The 15,818-nt window shown below is 54.9% G+C and overlaps 1 protein-coding gene across 2 annotated transcripts in view; it reads right to left on the bottom strand.

Annotated features, from left to right (window-relative positions):
• The window catches only part of LOC124021059 (rab11 family-interacting protein 4A-like), a 36,746-nt gene that overhangs the window by 9,364 nt on the left and 11,564 nt on the right, over positions 1–15,818 (bottom strand). For both annotated transcript variants that reach the window (XR_006836184.1, XM_046336379.1), the window contains exons 5-7: positions 2,879–2,984; positions 1,675–1,778; positions 859–999 (exon numbers count right to left, since the gene is read on the bottom strand). Coding sequence is in view for 1 of the 2 variants with exons in the window: in XM_046336379.1 (XP_046192335.1) it covers positions 859–999; positions 1,675–1,778; positions 2,879–2,984 (351 nt within the window). In the remaining variant the exon portion in view is untranslated. The remainder of the gene's footprint in view (positions 1–858; positions 1,000–1,674; positions 1,779–2,878; positions 2,985–15,818) is intronic.

Here is a 15,818-nt window from a genome sequence, read left to right as displayed (position 1 = left end):
TCCTGTGCGTTACTAAGGTGTTCCTGTGCGTTACTAAGGTGTTCCTGTGCGTTACTAAGGTGTTCCTGTGCGTCACTAAGGTGTTCCTGTGCGTTACTAAGGTGTTCCTGTGCGTTACTAAGGTGTTCTTGTGCGTTACTAAGGTGGTGTTCCTGTGCGTTACCAAGGTGTTCATGTGCGTTACTAAAGGTGTTCATGTGCGTTACCAAGGTGTTCCTGTGCGTTACTAAGGTGGTGTTCCTGTGCGTTACTAAGGTGTTCCTGTGCGTTACTAAAGGTGTTCCTGTGCGTTACTAAAGGTGTTCCTGTGCGTTACTAAGGTGGTGTTCCTGTGCGTTACTAAGGTGGTGTTCCTGTGCGTTACTAAGGTGGTGTTCCTGTGCGTTACCAAGGTGTTCATGTGCGTTACTTAAGGTGTTCCTGTGCGTTACTAAAGGTGTTCCTGTGCGTTACTAAAGGTGTTCCTGTGCGTTACTAAGGTGGTGTTCTTGTGCGTTACTAAAGGTGTTCCTGTGCGTTACTAAAGGTGTTCCTGTGCGTTACCAAGGTGTTCCTGTGCGTTACTAAAGGTGTTCCTGTGCATTACCAAGGTGTTCCTGTGCGTTACTAAGGTGTTCCTGTGCGTTACTAAGGTGTTCCTGTGCGTTACCAAGGTGTTCCTGTGCGTTACTAAGGTGTTCCTGTGCGTTACTAAGGTGGTGTTCCTGTGCGTTACTAAGGTGGTGTTCCTGTGCGTTAGTTACTAAGGTGGTGTTCCTGTGCGTTACTAAGGTGGTCCTAAGGTTTGCTTCATTTCCCTTGGACTTTTGGGACTATTTCATTGGTTCCGTTGTACCAGAAAAACTCGAGTGTGTGTACCTGTTACTGAGCAGCTCTATGTCTGTGTTCTTGTCTCTCTCCATCTTGCAGTAGGTCTCTCTGTGTCTATGTGTCTCTTCCTCCAGGGTCTGATCTGCTCTGCTCTCCTGGTCCTTCAGCTGCTCCTCCAGCTCATGAACCCTGGGAGACAGAGAGAGACGCACAACATCGTCATTACACAAGTGGAATCCATATCAATTACAAGTCTTTAAAAAAAACAGTGCGGCCGCGATTCAATCACAGGCAAGTCGTCAACACTATCAACAACGCACCGTTTTAAAAAGGACATTTTCCTTGACGTTAGCAGAGATGGGATTTTACGGTCAACACTGCAGCTGTCAGCTCAAATCTAAATGAGCTTTAAATGTCAAGTGTCACTTGTCAACGACGACGTGCCTTTGGTTGAATCCCGTTCCGTCTTTCTATTCTGAAGTTTACACTCATGTTATCTGATATTTAAAGTACTTCTGTGTATTTGAGTACTGCATTTTTAAAGACACAGCCCAAAACAAGTACTTCTATTTGAGTATTTGAATAGTTATTGTAAAAAACTAAATTGTCTGCAAAATTGTATTTCAAATACTAAAATACACCAACTTAAATACATTCCTATGCATTTAACCCAGGTATTTGAAAATAGTATTTGAAATAAGTATTTGAAAATTCTATCAAATACTTTCCAAGTGTATTTCCAAATACATTACAATATTGAAAATATATCTGAATACTTACTTTAAATTTATGTGAAAGTAATTGAGATATTTGACATACTATAGTATTTGAATCCAGGTCTGGTGTGTATACAGTATATCTCACCTGTGTACTAGCTGTGTGTTGCCCTGTTTGAGTTTACACTTGAGGTCTCCATTAACCAGACTGTCATTCTCCAGCTCGGTCACCTTCTTCTCCAGGTAACTCACCTGAGGACAGACACATAGGTTCAGGTGAGACCCAAGAAACGGGACCCGATGCCTCCCGAATCAGCCAAGGAGTGGATTTGGGGTAAAGCCTTGTGGTAGTCTAGTGTCCTGTCCTAGAGGTAAAGCCCTGTGGTAGTCTAGTGTCCTGTCCAGGGGGTAAAGCCCTGTGGTAGTCTAGTGTCCTGTCCAGGGGGTAAAGCCCTGTGGTGGTCTAGTGTCCTGTCTAGCCAGGGGGTAAATCCCTGTGGTAATCTAGTGTCCTGTCCAGGGGGTAAGCCCTGTGGTAGTCTAGTGTCCTGTCCAGGGGGTAAAGCCCTGTGGTAGTCTAGTGTCCTGTCCAGCCAGGGGGTAAAGCCCTGTGGTAATCTAGTGTCCTGTCCAGGGGGTAAAGCCCTGTGGTAGTCTTAGTGTCCTGTCCAGGGGGTAAAGCCCTGTGGTAGTCTAGTGTCCTGTCCAGGGGGTAAAGCCCTGTGGTAGTCTAGTGTCCTGTCCAGGGGGTAAAGCCCTGTGGTAGTCTAGTGTCCTGTCCAGGGGGTAAAGCCCTGTGGTAGTCTAGTGTCCTGTCCAGGGGGTAAAGCCCTGTGGTAGTCTAGTGTCCTGTCCTAGAGGTAAAGCCCTGTGGTAGTCTAGTGTCCTGTCCAGGGGGTAAAGCCCAGTGGTAGTCTAGTGTCCTGTCCAGGGGGTAAAGCCCTGTGGTAGTCTAGTGTCCTGTCCAGGGGGTAAAGCCCTGTGATAGTCTAGTGTCCTGTCCAGGGGTAAAGCCCTGTGGTAGTCTAGTGTCCTGTCCTAGAGGTAAAGCCCTGTGGTAGTCTAGTGTCCTGTCCAGGGGGTAAAGCCCAGTGGTAGTCTAGTGTCCTGTCCAGGGGGTAAAGCCCTGTGGTAGTCTAGTGTCCTGTCCAGGGGGTAAAGCCCTGTGATAGTCTAGTGTCCTGTCCAGGGGATGAATTTGGCTGTTAGGCCTGAAATAAAACTCTTATATGAAAGAGGTGTTTTTAATTGTGGGAGAATAATAATCATAGCAGTTCATGTACAGAGTAAAATGTATGTTTCGTGGGGTACGGTTCCGTGTGTGTGTGTGTGTCTGTACAGTGTGTGTTTACCTTCTCAGTAATGTCCACATCACAAGAGTCGATGGAGTCTCTGAACAGGTCCTCTGTGCTTCCCTGACTGCTGCTAAAAGCACTGTGGTTGTGTTGGAACAACTGACTGTAGAGGGGAGGAGGAGAGGAGAGGAGAGGAGAGGAGAGGAGAGGAGAGGAGAGGAGAGGAGAGGAGAGGAGAGGAGAGGAGAGGAGAGGAGAGGAGAGGAGAGGAGGAGGAAGAGAGGAGAGGAGGAGGAAGAGAGAAGAGGAGAGGAGGAGGAAGAGAGGAGAGGAGGAGGAGGAGAGGAGAGGAGGAGAGGAGAAGAGAGGAGGAGGAAGAGAGAAGAGGAGGGAGAGGAGGAGAGGGAGAAGAGAGGAGGAGGAAGAGAGAAGAGGAGAGGAGAGGAGGAGGAAGAGAGGAGAGGAGGAGGAGAGGAGAGGAGAAGAGAGGAGAGGAGGAGCAGGAAGAGAGGAGAGGAGGAGAGAGGAGAGGAGGAGGAAGAGAGAAGAGGAGAGGAGAGGAGGAGGAAGAGAGGAGAGGAGGAGGAAGAGAGGAGAGGAGGAGGGGGAAAGGAGGAAGAGAGGAGAGGAGAAGAGGAGGAGGAGAGGGAAGAAGGAGGTGAGGAGACGAGGAGGAAAATAGGAGAAAGAGAGTAGAAAGGTGAGGAAGAGGGGGAGGAGGAGAGGAAAAAGATGAAGAGGTGGGTAATTAACTGTGTGATTAATTTTTTATATAAATGTTTTCCCAAAGTGTAAGAGACTAAAACAACTGAACAGCTGAACATCAGTACAGTCCCTCCCTCTACCAGCCCCCTGATCCATCAGTACAGTCCCTCCCCCTCTACCAGCCACCTGATCCATCAGTACAGTCCCTCCCAGCCACCTGATCCATCACCCCTCCCTCTAGCCACCTGATCCATCAGTACAGTCCCTCCATCAGTCAGTCCCTCCCTCTACCAGCCACCTGATCCATCAGTACAGTCCCTCCCCCACCTCTACCAGCCACCTGATCCATCAGTACAGTCCCTCCCTCTCCCAGCCACCTGATCCATCAGTACAGTCCCTCCCTCTACCAGCCACCTGATCCATCAGTACAGTCCCTCCCTCTACCAGCCACCTGATCCATCAGTACAGTCCCTCTCCCAGCCACCTGATCCATCAGTACAGTCCCTCCCTCTACCAGCCACCTGATCCATCAGTACAGTCCCTCCCTCCCAGCCACCTCCATCCCCCTCCCTCTAGCCACCTGATCCATCAGTACAGTCCCTCCCTCTACCAGCCACCTGATCCATCAGTACAGTCCCTCCCTCTACCAGCCACCTGATCCATCAGTACAGTCCCTCCCTCTACCAGCCACCTGATCCATCAGTACAGTCCCTCCCTCTACCAGCCACCTGATCCATCAGTACAGTCCCTCCCTCTACCAGCCACCTGATCCATCAGTACAGTCCCTCCCTCTACCAGCCACCTGATCCATCAGTACAGTCCCTCCCTCTACCAGCCACCTGATCCATCAGTACAGTCCCTCTCCTCTACCAGCCACCTGATCCATCAGTACAGTCCCTCCTCTACCAGCCACCTGATCCATCAGTCAGTCCTCTACCAGCCACCTGATCCATCAGTACAGTCCCTCTCCCTCTACCAGCCACCTGATCCATCAGTACAGTCCCTCCCTCTACCAGCCACCTGATCCATCAGTACAGTCCCTCCCTCTACCAGCCACCTGATCCATCAGTACAGTCCCTCTCCCTCTACCAGCCACCTGATCCATCAGTACAGTCCAGCCACCTGATCCATCAGTACAGTCCCTCCCTCTACCAGCCACCTGATCCATCAGTACAGTCCCTCCCTCTACCAGCCACCTGATCCATCAGTACAGTCCCTCTACCAGCCACCTGATCCATCAGTACAGTCCCTCCCTCTACCAGCCACCTGATCCATCAGTACAGTCCCTCCCTCTACCAGCCACCTGATCCATCAGTACAGTCCCTCCCTCTACCAGCCACCTGATCCATCAGTACAGTCCCTCCCTCTACCAGCCACCTGATCCATCAGTACAGTCCCTCCCTCTACCAGCCACCTGATCCATCAGTACAGTCCCTCTACCAGCCACCTGATCCATCAGTACCCTCCCTCTAGCCACCTGATCCATCAGTACAGTCCCTCCCTCTACCAGCCACCTGATCCATCAGTACAGTCCCTCCCTCTACCAGCCACCTGATCCATCAGTACAGTCCCTCTACCAGCCACCTGATCCATCAGTACAGTCCCTCCCTCTACCAGCCACCTGATCCATCAGTACAGTCCCTCCCTCTACCAGCCACCTGATCCATCAGTACAGTCCCTCCCTCTACCAGCCACCTGATCCATCAGTACAGTCCCTCCCTCTACCAGCCACCTGATCCATCAGTACAGTCCCTCCCTCTACCAGCCACCTGATCCATCAGTACAGTCCCTCCCTCTACCAGCCACCTGATCCATCAGTACAGTCCCTCCCTCTACCAGCCACCTGATCCATCAGTACAGTCCCTCCCTCTACCAGCCACCTGATCCATCAGTACAGTCCCTCCCCTCTACCAGCCACCTGATCCATCAGTACAGTCCCTCCCCTCTACCAGCCACCTGATCCATCAGTACAGTCCCTCCCTCTACCAGCCACCTGATCCATCAGTACAGTCCCTCCCTCTACCAGCCACCTGATCCATCAGTACAGTCCCTCCCTCTACCAGCCACCTGATCCATCAGTACAGTCCCTCCCTCTACCAGCCACCTGATCCATCAGTACAGTCCCTCCCTCTACCAGCCACCTGATCCATCAGTACAGTCCCTCCCTCTACCAGCCACCTGATCCATCAGTACAGTCCCTCCCTCCTGATCCATCAGTACAGTCCCTCCCCTCTACCAGCCACCTGATCCATCAGTACAGTCCCTCCCTCTACCAGCCACCTGATCCATCAGTACAGTCCCTCCCTCTACCAGCCACCTGATCCATCCCTCCCTCTAGCCACCTGATCCATCAGTCCCTCTCCTCTACCAGCCACCTGATCCATCAGTACAGTCCCTCCCTCTACCAGCCACCTGATCCATCAGTACAGTCCCTCCCTCTACCAGCCACCTGATCCATCAGTACAGTCCCTCCCTCTACCAGCCACCTGATCCATCAGTACAGTCCCTCCCTCTACCAGCCACCTGATCCATCAGTACAGTCCCTCCCTCTACCAGCCACCTGATCCATCAGTACAGTCCCTCCCTCTACCAGCCACCAGCCACCTGATCCATCAGTACAGTCCCTCCTCTACCAGCCACCTGATCCATCAGTACAGTCCCTCCCTCTACCAGCCACCTGATCCATCAGTACAGTCCCTCTCCCTCTACCAGCCACCTGATCCATCAGTACAGTCCCTCCCTCTACCAGCCACCTGATCCATCAGTACAGTCCCTCCCTCTACCAGCCACCTGATCCATCAGTACAGTCCCTCCCCTCTACCAGCCACCTGATCCATCAGTACAGTCCCTCTCCCTCTACCAGCCACCTGATCCATCAGTACAGTCCCTCTCCCTCTACCAGCCACCTGATCCATCAGTACAGTCCCTCCCTCTACCAGCCACCTGATCCATCAGTACAGTCCCTCCCTCTACCAGCCACCTGATCCATCAGTACAGTCCTCTCCTCTACCAGCCACCTGATCCATCAGTACAGTCCCTCCCTCTACCAGCCACCTGATCCATCAGTACATCCATCTACCAGCCACCTGATCCATCAGTACAGTCCCTCCCTCTACCAGCCACCTGATCCATCAGTACAGTCCCTCCCTCTACCAGCCACCTGATCCATCAGTCCTCCCTCTACAGTCCCTCCCTCCTCTACCAGCCACCTGATCCATCAGTACAGTCCCTCCCTCTACCAGCCACCTGATCCATCAGTCAGTCCCTCCCTACCAGCCACCTGATCCATCAGTACAGTCCCTCCCCTCTACCAGCCACCTGATCCATCAGTACAGTCCCTCCTCTACCAGCCACCTGATCCATCAGTACAGTCCCTCCTCTACCAGCCACCTGATCCATCAGTACAGTCCCTCCCTCTACCAGCCACCTGATCCATCAGTATCCCTCACCAGCCACCTGATCCATCAGTCCCTCTCCCTCTACCAGCCACCTGATCCATCAGTACAGTCCCTCTCTCTACCAGCCACCTGATCCATCAGTACAGTCCCTCCCTCTACCAGCCACCTGATCCATCAGTACAGTCCCTCCCCTCTACCAGCCACCTGATCCATCAGTACAGTCCCTCCCCTCTACCAGCCACCTGATCCATCAGTACAGTCCCTCCCTCTACCAGCCACCTGATCCATCAGTACAGTCCCTCCCTCTACCAGCCACCTGATCCATCATCAGTCCCCTCTCCTCTACAGTCCATCTCAGTCCCTCCCTACCAGCCACCTGATCCATCAGTACAGTCCCTCCCTCTACCAGCCACCTGATCCATCAGTACAGTCCCTCTCCCCACCTGATCCATACCAGCCACCTGATCCATCAGTACAGTCCCTCCTCTACCAGCCACCTGATCCATCAGTACAGTCCCTCCCTCTACCAGCCACCTGATCCATCAGTACAGTCCCTCCCTCTACCAGCCACCTGATCCATCAGTACAGTCCCTCCCCTCTACCAGCCACCTGATCCATCAGTACAGTCCCTCCCTCTACCAGCCACCTGATCCATCAGTACAGTCCCTCCCTCTACCAGCCACCTGATCCATCAGTACAGTCCCTCTCCCTCTACCAGCCACCTGATCCATCAGTACAGTCCCTCCCCTCTACCAGCCACCTGATCCATCAGTACAGTCCCTCCCCTCTACCAGCCACCTGATCCATCAGTACAGTCCCTCCCTCTACCAGCCACCTGATCCATCAGTACAGTCCTCTCCCTCTACCAGCCACCTGATCCATCAGTACAGTCCATCAGTACAGTCTCCCTCTACCAGCCACCTGATCCATCAGTACAGTCCCTCCCCCTCTACCAGCCACCTGATCCATCAGTACAGTCCCTCCCTCTACCAGCCACCTGATCCATCAGTACAGTCCCTCTCCCTCTACCAGCCACCTGATCCATCAGTACAGTCCCTCCCTCTACCAGCCACCTGATCCATCAGTACCCTCCCCTCTAGCCACCTGATCCATCAGTACAGTCCCTCTCCCTCTACCAGCCACCTGATCCATCAGTACAGTCCCTCCCTCTACCAGCCACCTGATCCATCAGTACAGTCCCTCCCTCTACCAGCCACCTGATCCATCAGTCCCTCCCTCTACAGTGATCCATCTCCCTCTACCAGCCACCTGATCCATCAGTACAGTCCCTCCCCTCTACCAGCCACCTGATCCATCAGTACAGTCCCTCTCCCTCTACCAGCCACCTGATCCATCAGTACAGTCCCTCCCTCTACCAGCCACCTGATCCATCAGTACAGTCCCTCCCTCTACCAGCCACCTGATCCATCAGTACCATCAGTCAGTCCCTCCCTCTAGTCCCTCAGTCCCTCCCTCTACCAGCCACCTGATCCATCAGTACAGTCCCTCCCTCTACCAGCCACCTGATCCATCAGTACAGTCCATCAGTACAGTCCCTCTACCAGCCACCTGATCCATCAGTACAGTCCCTCCCCTCTACCAGCCACCTGATCCATCAGTACAGTCCCTCCCTCTACCAGCCACCTGATCCATCAGTACAGTCCCTCCCCTCTACCAGCCACCTGATCCATCAGTACAGTCCCTCTCCTCTACCAGCCACCTGATCCATCAGTACAGTCCCTCCCTCTACCAGCCACCTGATCCATCAGTACAGTCCCTCCCTCTACCAGCCACCTGATCCATCAGTACAGTCCCTCCCTCTACCAGCCACCTGATCCATCAGTACAGTCCCTCCCCTCTACCAGCCACCTGATCCATCAGTACAGTCCCTCCCTCTACCAGCCACCTGATCCATCAGTACAGTCCCTCCCTCTACCAGCCACCTGATCCATCAGTACAGTCCCTCTCCCTCTACCAGCCACCTGATCCATCAGTACAGTCCCTCCCTCTACCAGCCACCTGATCCATCAGTACAGTCCCTCCCTCTACCAGCCACCTGATCCATCAGTACAGTCCCTCCCCAGCCACCTCTACCAGCCACCTGATCCATCAGTACAGTCCCTCCCTCTACCAGCCACCTGATCCATCAGTACAGTCCCTCCCTCTACCAGCCACCTGATCCATCAGTACAGTCCCTCCCTCTACCAGCCACCTGATCCATCAGTACAGTCCCTCCCATCAGTCTCCCAGCCACCTGATCCATCAGTCCATCCTCTACCAGCCACCTGATCCATCAGTCAGTCCCTCCCTCTACCAGCTGATCCATCAGTCCACAGTCCCTCCCCTCTACCAGCCACCTGATCCATCAGTACAGTCCCTCCTCTACCAGCCACCTGATCCATACAGTCCCTCTCTACCAGCCACCTGATCCATCAGTACAGTCCCTCCCTCTACCAGCCACCTGATCCATCAGTACAGTCCCTCCCTCTACCAGCCACCTGATCCATCAGTACAGTCCCTCTCCCTCTACCAGCCACCTGATCCATCAGTACAGTCCCTCCCTCTACCAGCCACCTGATCCATCAGTACAGTCCCTCCCTCTACCAGCCACCTGATCCATCAGTACAGTCCCTCCCTCTACCAGCCACCTGATCCATCAGTACAGTCCCTCTCCCTCTACCAGCCACCTGATCCATCAGTACAGTCCCTCCCTCTACCAGCCACCTGATCCATCAGTACAGTCCCTCCCTCTACCAGCCACCTGATCCATCAGTACAGTCCCTCCCTCTACCAGCCACCTGATCCATCAGTACAGTCCCTCCCTCTACCAGCCACCTGATCCATCAGTACAGTCCCTCCCTCTACCAGCCACCTGATCCATCAGTACAGTCCCTCCCTCTACCAGCCACCTGATCCATCAGTACAGTCCCTCCCCTCTACCAGCCACCTGATCCATCAGTACAGTCCCTCCCTCTACCAGCCACCTGATCCATCAGTACAGTCCCTCCCTCTACCAGCCACCTGATCCATCAGTACAGTCCCTCCCTCTACCAGCCACCTGATCCATCAGTACAGTCCCTCCCTCTACCAGCCACCTGATCCATCAGTACAGTCCCTCCCCTCTACCAGCCACCTGATCCATCAGTACAGTCCCTCCCTCTACCAGCCACCTGATCCATCAGTACAGTCCCTCCCTCTACCAGCCACCTGATCCATCAGTACAGTCCCTCCCCTCTACCAGCCACCTGATCCATCAGTACAGTCCCCCTCTACCAGCCACCTGATCCATCAGTACAGTCCCTCTCCCTCTACCAGCCACCTGATCCATCAGTACAGTCCCTCCCTCTACCAGCCACCTGATCCATCAGTACAGTCCCTCCCTCTACCAGCCACCTCCATCAGTACAGTCCCTCCCTCTACCAGCCACCTGATCCATCAGTACAGTCCCTCCTCTACCAGCCACCTGATCCATCAGTACAGTCCCTCCCCTCTACCAGCCACCTGATCCATCAGTACAGTCCCTCCCTCTACCAGCCACCTGATCCATCAGTACAGTCCCTCCCTCTACCAGCCACCTGATCCATCAGTACAGTCCCTCCCTCTACCAGCCACCTGATCCATCAGTACAGTCCCTCCCTCTACCAGCCACCTGATCCATCAGTACAGTCCCTCCCTCTACCAGCCACCTGATCCATCCTCCCTCCCCTCTACCAGCCACCTGATCCATCAGTACAGTCCCTCCCCTCTACCAGCCACCTGATCCATCAGTACAGTCCCTCCCTCTCTGATCCCCTCTCCCTCTCTAGCCACCTGATCCATCAGTACAGTCCCTCCCTCTACCAGCCACCTGATCCATCAGTACAGTCCCTCCCTCTACCAGCCACCTGATCCATCCAGTACAGTCCCTCCCCTCTACCAGCCACCTGATCCATCAGTACAGTCCATCAGTCCCCTCTCTACCAGCCACCTGATCCATCAGTACAGTCCCTCTCCCTCTACCAGCCACCTGATCCATCAGTACAGTCCCTCTCCCTCTACCAGCCACCTGATCCATCAGTACAGTCCCTCCCTCTACCAGCCACCTGATCCATCAGTACAGTCCCTCCCTCTACCAGCCACCTGATCCATCAGTACAGTCCCTCTCCCTCTACCAGCCACCTGATCCATCAGTACAGTCCTCCCTCTACCAGCCACCTGATCCATCAGTCCCCTCCCTCTACCAGCCACCTGATCCATCAGTACAGTCCCTCCCTCCCTCTACCAGCCACCTGATCCATCAGTACAGTCCCTCCCTCTACCAGCCACCTGATCCATCAGTACAGTCCCTCCCTCTACCAGCCACCTGATCCATCAGTACAGTCCCTCCCTCTACCAGCCACCTGATCCATCAGTACAGTCCCTCCCTCTACCAGCCACCTGATCCATCCCTCTCCCTCTACCAGCCACCTGATCCATCAGTCCCCTCCCTCTACCAGCCACCTGATCCATCAGTACAGTCCCTCCCTCTACCAGCCACCTGATCCATCAGTACAGTCCCTCCCTCTACCAGCCACCTGATCCATCAGTACAGTCCCTCTCCCTCTACCAGCCACCTGATCCATCAGTACAGTCCCTCCCTCTACCAGCCACCTGATCCATCAGTACAGTCCCTCCTCCTCTACCAGCCACCTGATCCATCAGTACAGTCCCTCCCTCTACCAGCCACCTGATCCATCAGTACAGTCCCTCCCTCTACCAGCCACCTGATCCATCAGTACAGTCCCTCCCTCTACCAGCCACCTGATCCATCAGTACAGTCCCTCCCTCTACCAGCCACCTGATCCATCAGTACAGTCCCTCTCCCTCTACCAGCCACCTGATCCATCAGTACAGTCCCTCCCTCTACCAGCCACCTGATCCATCAGTACAGTCCCTCTCCCTCTACCAGCCACCTGATCCATCAGTACAGTCCCTCCCTCTACCCACTGATCCATCAGCCACCCTGATCCATCAGTACAGTCCCTCCCCTCTACCAGCCACCTGATCCATCAGTACAGTCCCTCCTCTACCAGCCACCTGATCCATCAGTACAGTCCCTCCCTCTACCAGCCACCTCCATCAGTACAGTCCCTCCCTCTACCAGCCACCCATCAGTACAGTCCCTCTCCCTCTACCAGCCACCTGATCCATCAGTACAGTCCCTCCCTCTACCAGCCACCTGATCCATCAGTACAGTCCCTCCCCTCTACCAGCCACCTGATCCATCAGTACAGTCCCTCCCTCTACCAGCCACCTGATCCATCAGTACAGTCCCTCCCTCTACCAGCCACCTGATCCATCAGTACAGTCCCTCTCTACCAGCCACCTGATCCATCAGTACAGTCCCTCCCTCTACCAGCCACCTGATCCATCAGTACAGTCCCTCCCCTCTACCAGCCACCTGATCCATCAGTACAGTCCCTCCCTCTACCAGCCACCTGATCCATCAGTACAGTCCCTCCCTCTACCAGCCACCTGATCCATCAGTACAGTCCCTCCCCTCTACCAGCCACCTGATCCATCAGTACAGTCCCTCCCTCTACCAGCCACCTGATCCATCAGTACAGTCCCTCCCTCTCCAGCCACCTGATCCATCAGTACCCCTCCCTCTACCAGCCACCTGATCCATCAGTACAGTCCCTCCCTCTACCAGCCACCTGATCCATCAGTACAGTCCCTCCCTCTACCAGCCACCTGATCCATCAGTACAGTCCCTCCCCTCTACCAGCCACCTGATCCATCAGTACAGTCCCTCCCTCTACCAGCCACCTGATCCATCAGTACAGTCCCTCCCTCTACCAGCCACCTGATCCATCAGTACAGTCCCTCCCCTCTACCAGCCACCTGATCCATCAGTACAGTCCCTCCCTCTACCAGCCACCTGATCCATCAGTACAGTCCCTCCCTCTACCAGCCACCTGATCCATCAGTACAGTCCCTCTCCCAGCCACCTGATCCATCAGTACAGTCCCTCCCTCTACCAGCCACCTGATCCATCAGTACAGTCCCTCCCTCTACCAGCCACCTGATCCATCAGTACAGTCCCTCCCTCTACCAGCCACCTGATCCATCAGTACAGTCCCTCCCCTCTCTACCAGCCACCTGATCCATCAGTACAGTCCCTCCCTCTACCAGCCACCTGATCCATCAGTACAGTCCCTCCCTCTACCAGCCACCTCTACCAGTCCACCCTCTACCAGCCACCTGATCCATCAGTACAGTCCCTCCCTCTACCAGCCACCTGATCCATCAGTACAGTCCCTCCCTCTACCAGCCACCTGATCCATCAGTACAGTCCCTCCCTCTACCAGCCACCTGATCCATCAGTACAGTCCCTCCCTCTACCAGCCACCTGATCCATCAGTACAGTCCCTCCCTCTACCAGCCACCTGATCCATCAGTACAGTCCCTCCCCTCTACCAGCCACCTGATCCATCAGTACAGTCCCTCCCTCTACCAGCCACCTGATCCATCAGTACAGTCCCTCTCCTCTACCAGCCACCTGATCCATCACCCCTCTCCCTCTACCAGCCACCTGATCCATCAGTACAGTCCCTCCCCTCTACCAGCCACCTGATCCATCAGTACAGTCCCTCCCCTCTACCAGCCACCTGATCCATCAGTACAGTCCCTCCCTCTACCAGCCACCTGATCCATCAGTACAGTCCCTCCCCAGCCACCTCTACCAGCCACCTGATCCATCAGTACAGTCCCTCCCTCTACCAGCCACCTGATCCATCAGATCCCTCTCCCTCTACCAGCCACCTGATCCATCAGTACAGTCCCTCCCTCTACCAGCCACCTGATCCATCAGTACAGTCCCTCCCCTCTACCAGCCACCTGATCCATCAGTACAGTCCCTCTCCTCTACCAGCCACCTGATCCATCAGTACAGTCCCTCCCCTCTACCAGCCACCTGATCCATCAGTACAGTCCCTCCCTCTACCAGCCACCTGATCCATCAGTACAGTCCCTCCCTCTACCAGCCACCTGATCCATCAGTACAGTCCCTCCCTCTACCAGCCACCTGATCCATCAGTACAGTCCCTCCCTCTACCAGCCACCTGATCCATCAGTACAGTCCCTCCCCTCTACCAGCCACCTGATCCATCAGTACAGTCCCTCCCCTCTACCAGCCACCTGATCCATCAGTACAGTCCCTCTCCCTCTACCAGCCACCTGATCCATCAGTACAGTCCCCTCCCTCTACCAGCCACCTGATCCATCAGTACCCTCCCTCCAGTCCATCAGTCCCCTCTCTACCAGCCACCTGATCCATCAGTACAGTCCCTCTCCTCTACCAGCCACCTGATCCATCAGTACAGTCCCTCCCTCTACCAGCCACCTGATCCATCAGTACAGTCCCTCCCTCTACCAGCCACCTGATCCATCAGTACAGTCCCTCCCTCTACCAGCCACCTGATCCATCAGTACAGTCCCTCCCTCTACCAGCCACCTGATCCATCAGTACAGTCCCCTCCCTCTACCAGCCACCTGATCCATCAGTACAGTCCCTCCCTCTACCAGCCACCTGATCCATCAGTACAGTCCCTCCCTCTACCAGCCACCTGATCCATCAGTACAGTCCCTCCCTCTACCAGCCACCTGATCCATCAGTACAGTCCCTCCCTCTACCAGCCACCTGATCCATCAGTACAGTCCCTCCCTCTACCAGCCACCTGATCCATCAGTACAGTCCCTCCCTCTACCAGCCACCTGATCCATCAGTACAGTCCCTCCCTCTACCAGCCACCTGATCCATCAGTACAGTCCCTCCCTCTACCAGCCACCTGATCCATCTCCAGTCCCTCTCCTCTACCACCAGCCACCAGTCCCTCTCCCTCTACCAGACCTCCATCAGTACAGTCCCTCTCCCTCTACCAGCCACCTGATCCATCAGTCCCTCCCTCTACAGTCCCTCCCTCCCTCTACCAGCCACCTGATCCATCAGTACAGTCCCTCCCTCTACCAGCCACCTGATCCATCAGTACAGTCCCTCCCTCTACCAGCCACCTGATCCATCAGTACAGTCCCTCCCTCTACCAGCCACCTGATCCATCAGTACAGTCCCTCCCTCTACCAGCCACCTGATCCATCAGTACAGTCCCTCCCTCTACCAGCCACCTGATCCATCAGTACAGTCCCTCCCCTCTACCAGCCACCTGATCCATCAGTACAGTCCCTCCCTCTACCAGCCACCTGATCCATCAGTACAGTCCCTCCCTCTACCAGCCACCTGATCCATCAGTACAGTCCCTCCCTCTACCAGCCACCTGATCCATCAGTACAGTCCCTCCCTCTACCAGCCACCTGATCCATCAGTACAGTCCCTCCCTCTACCAGCCACCTGATCCATCAGTACAGTCCCTCCCTCTACCAGCCACCTGATCCATCAGTACAGTCCCTCCCCCTCTACCAGCCACCTGATCCATCAGTACAGTCCCTCCCTCTACCAGCCACCTGATCCATCAGTACAGCCACCTCCCTCCCTCTACCAGCCACCTGATCCATCAGTACAGTCCCTCCCCTCTACCAGCCACCTGATCCATCAGTACAGTCCCTCCCTCTACCAGCCACCTGATCCATCAGTCAGTCCCTCCCTCTACCAGCCACCTGATCCATCAGTACAGTCCCTCCCTCCCTGATCCATACCCCTCCCTCTAGCCACCTGATCCATCAGTACAGTCCCTCCCTCTACCAGCCACCTGATCCATCAGTACAGTCCCCCTCCCCACCTGATCCATACCCCTCCCTCTACCAGCCACCTGATCCATCAGTACAGTCCCTCTCCCTCTACCAGCCACCTGATCCATCAGTACAGTCCCTCCCTCTACCAGCCACCTGATCCATCAGTACAGTCCCTCTCCCTCTACCAG

This window comes from Oncorhynchus gorbuscha, unplaced genomic scaffold, assembly GCF_021184085.1.
Source record: "Oncorhynchus gorbuscha isolate QuinsamMale2020 ecotype Even-year unplaced genomic scaffold, OgorEven_v1.0 Un_scaffold_1035, whole genome shotgun sequence".
NCBI classification, from domain to species: Eukaryota; Metazoa; Chordata; class Actinopteri; order Salmoniformes; family Salmonidae; genus Oncorhynchus; species Oncorhynchus gorbuscha.
Note: the sequence above shows the minus strand (reverse complement) of the source record. Positions and strands in the feature narration are given on the sequence as shown.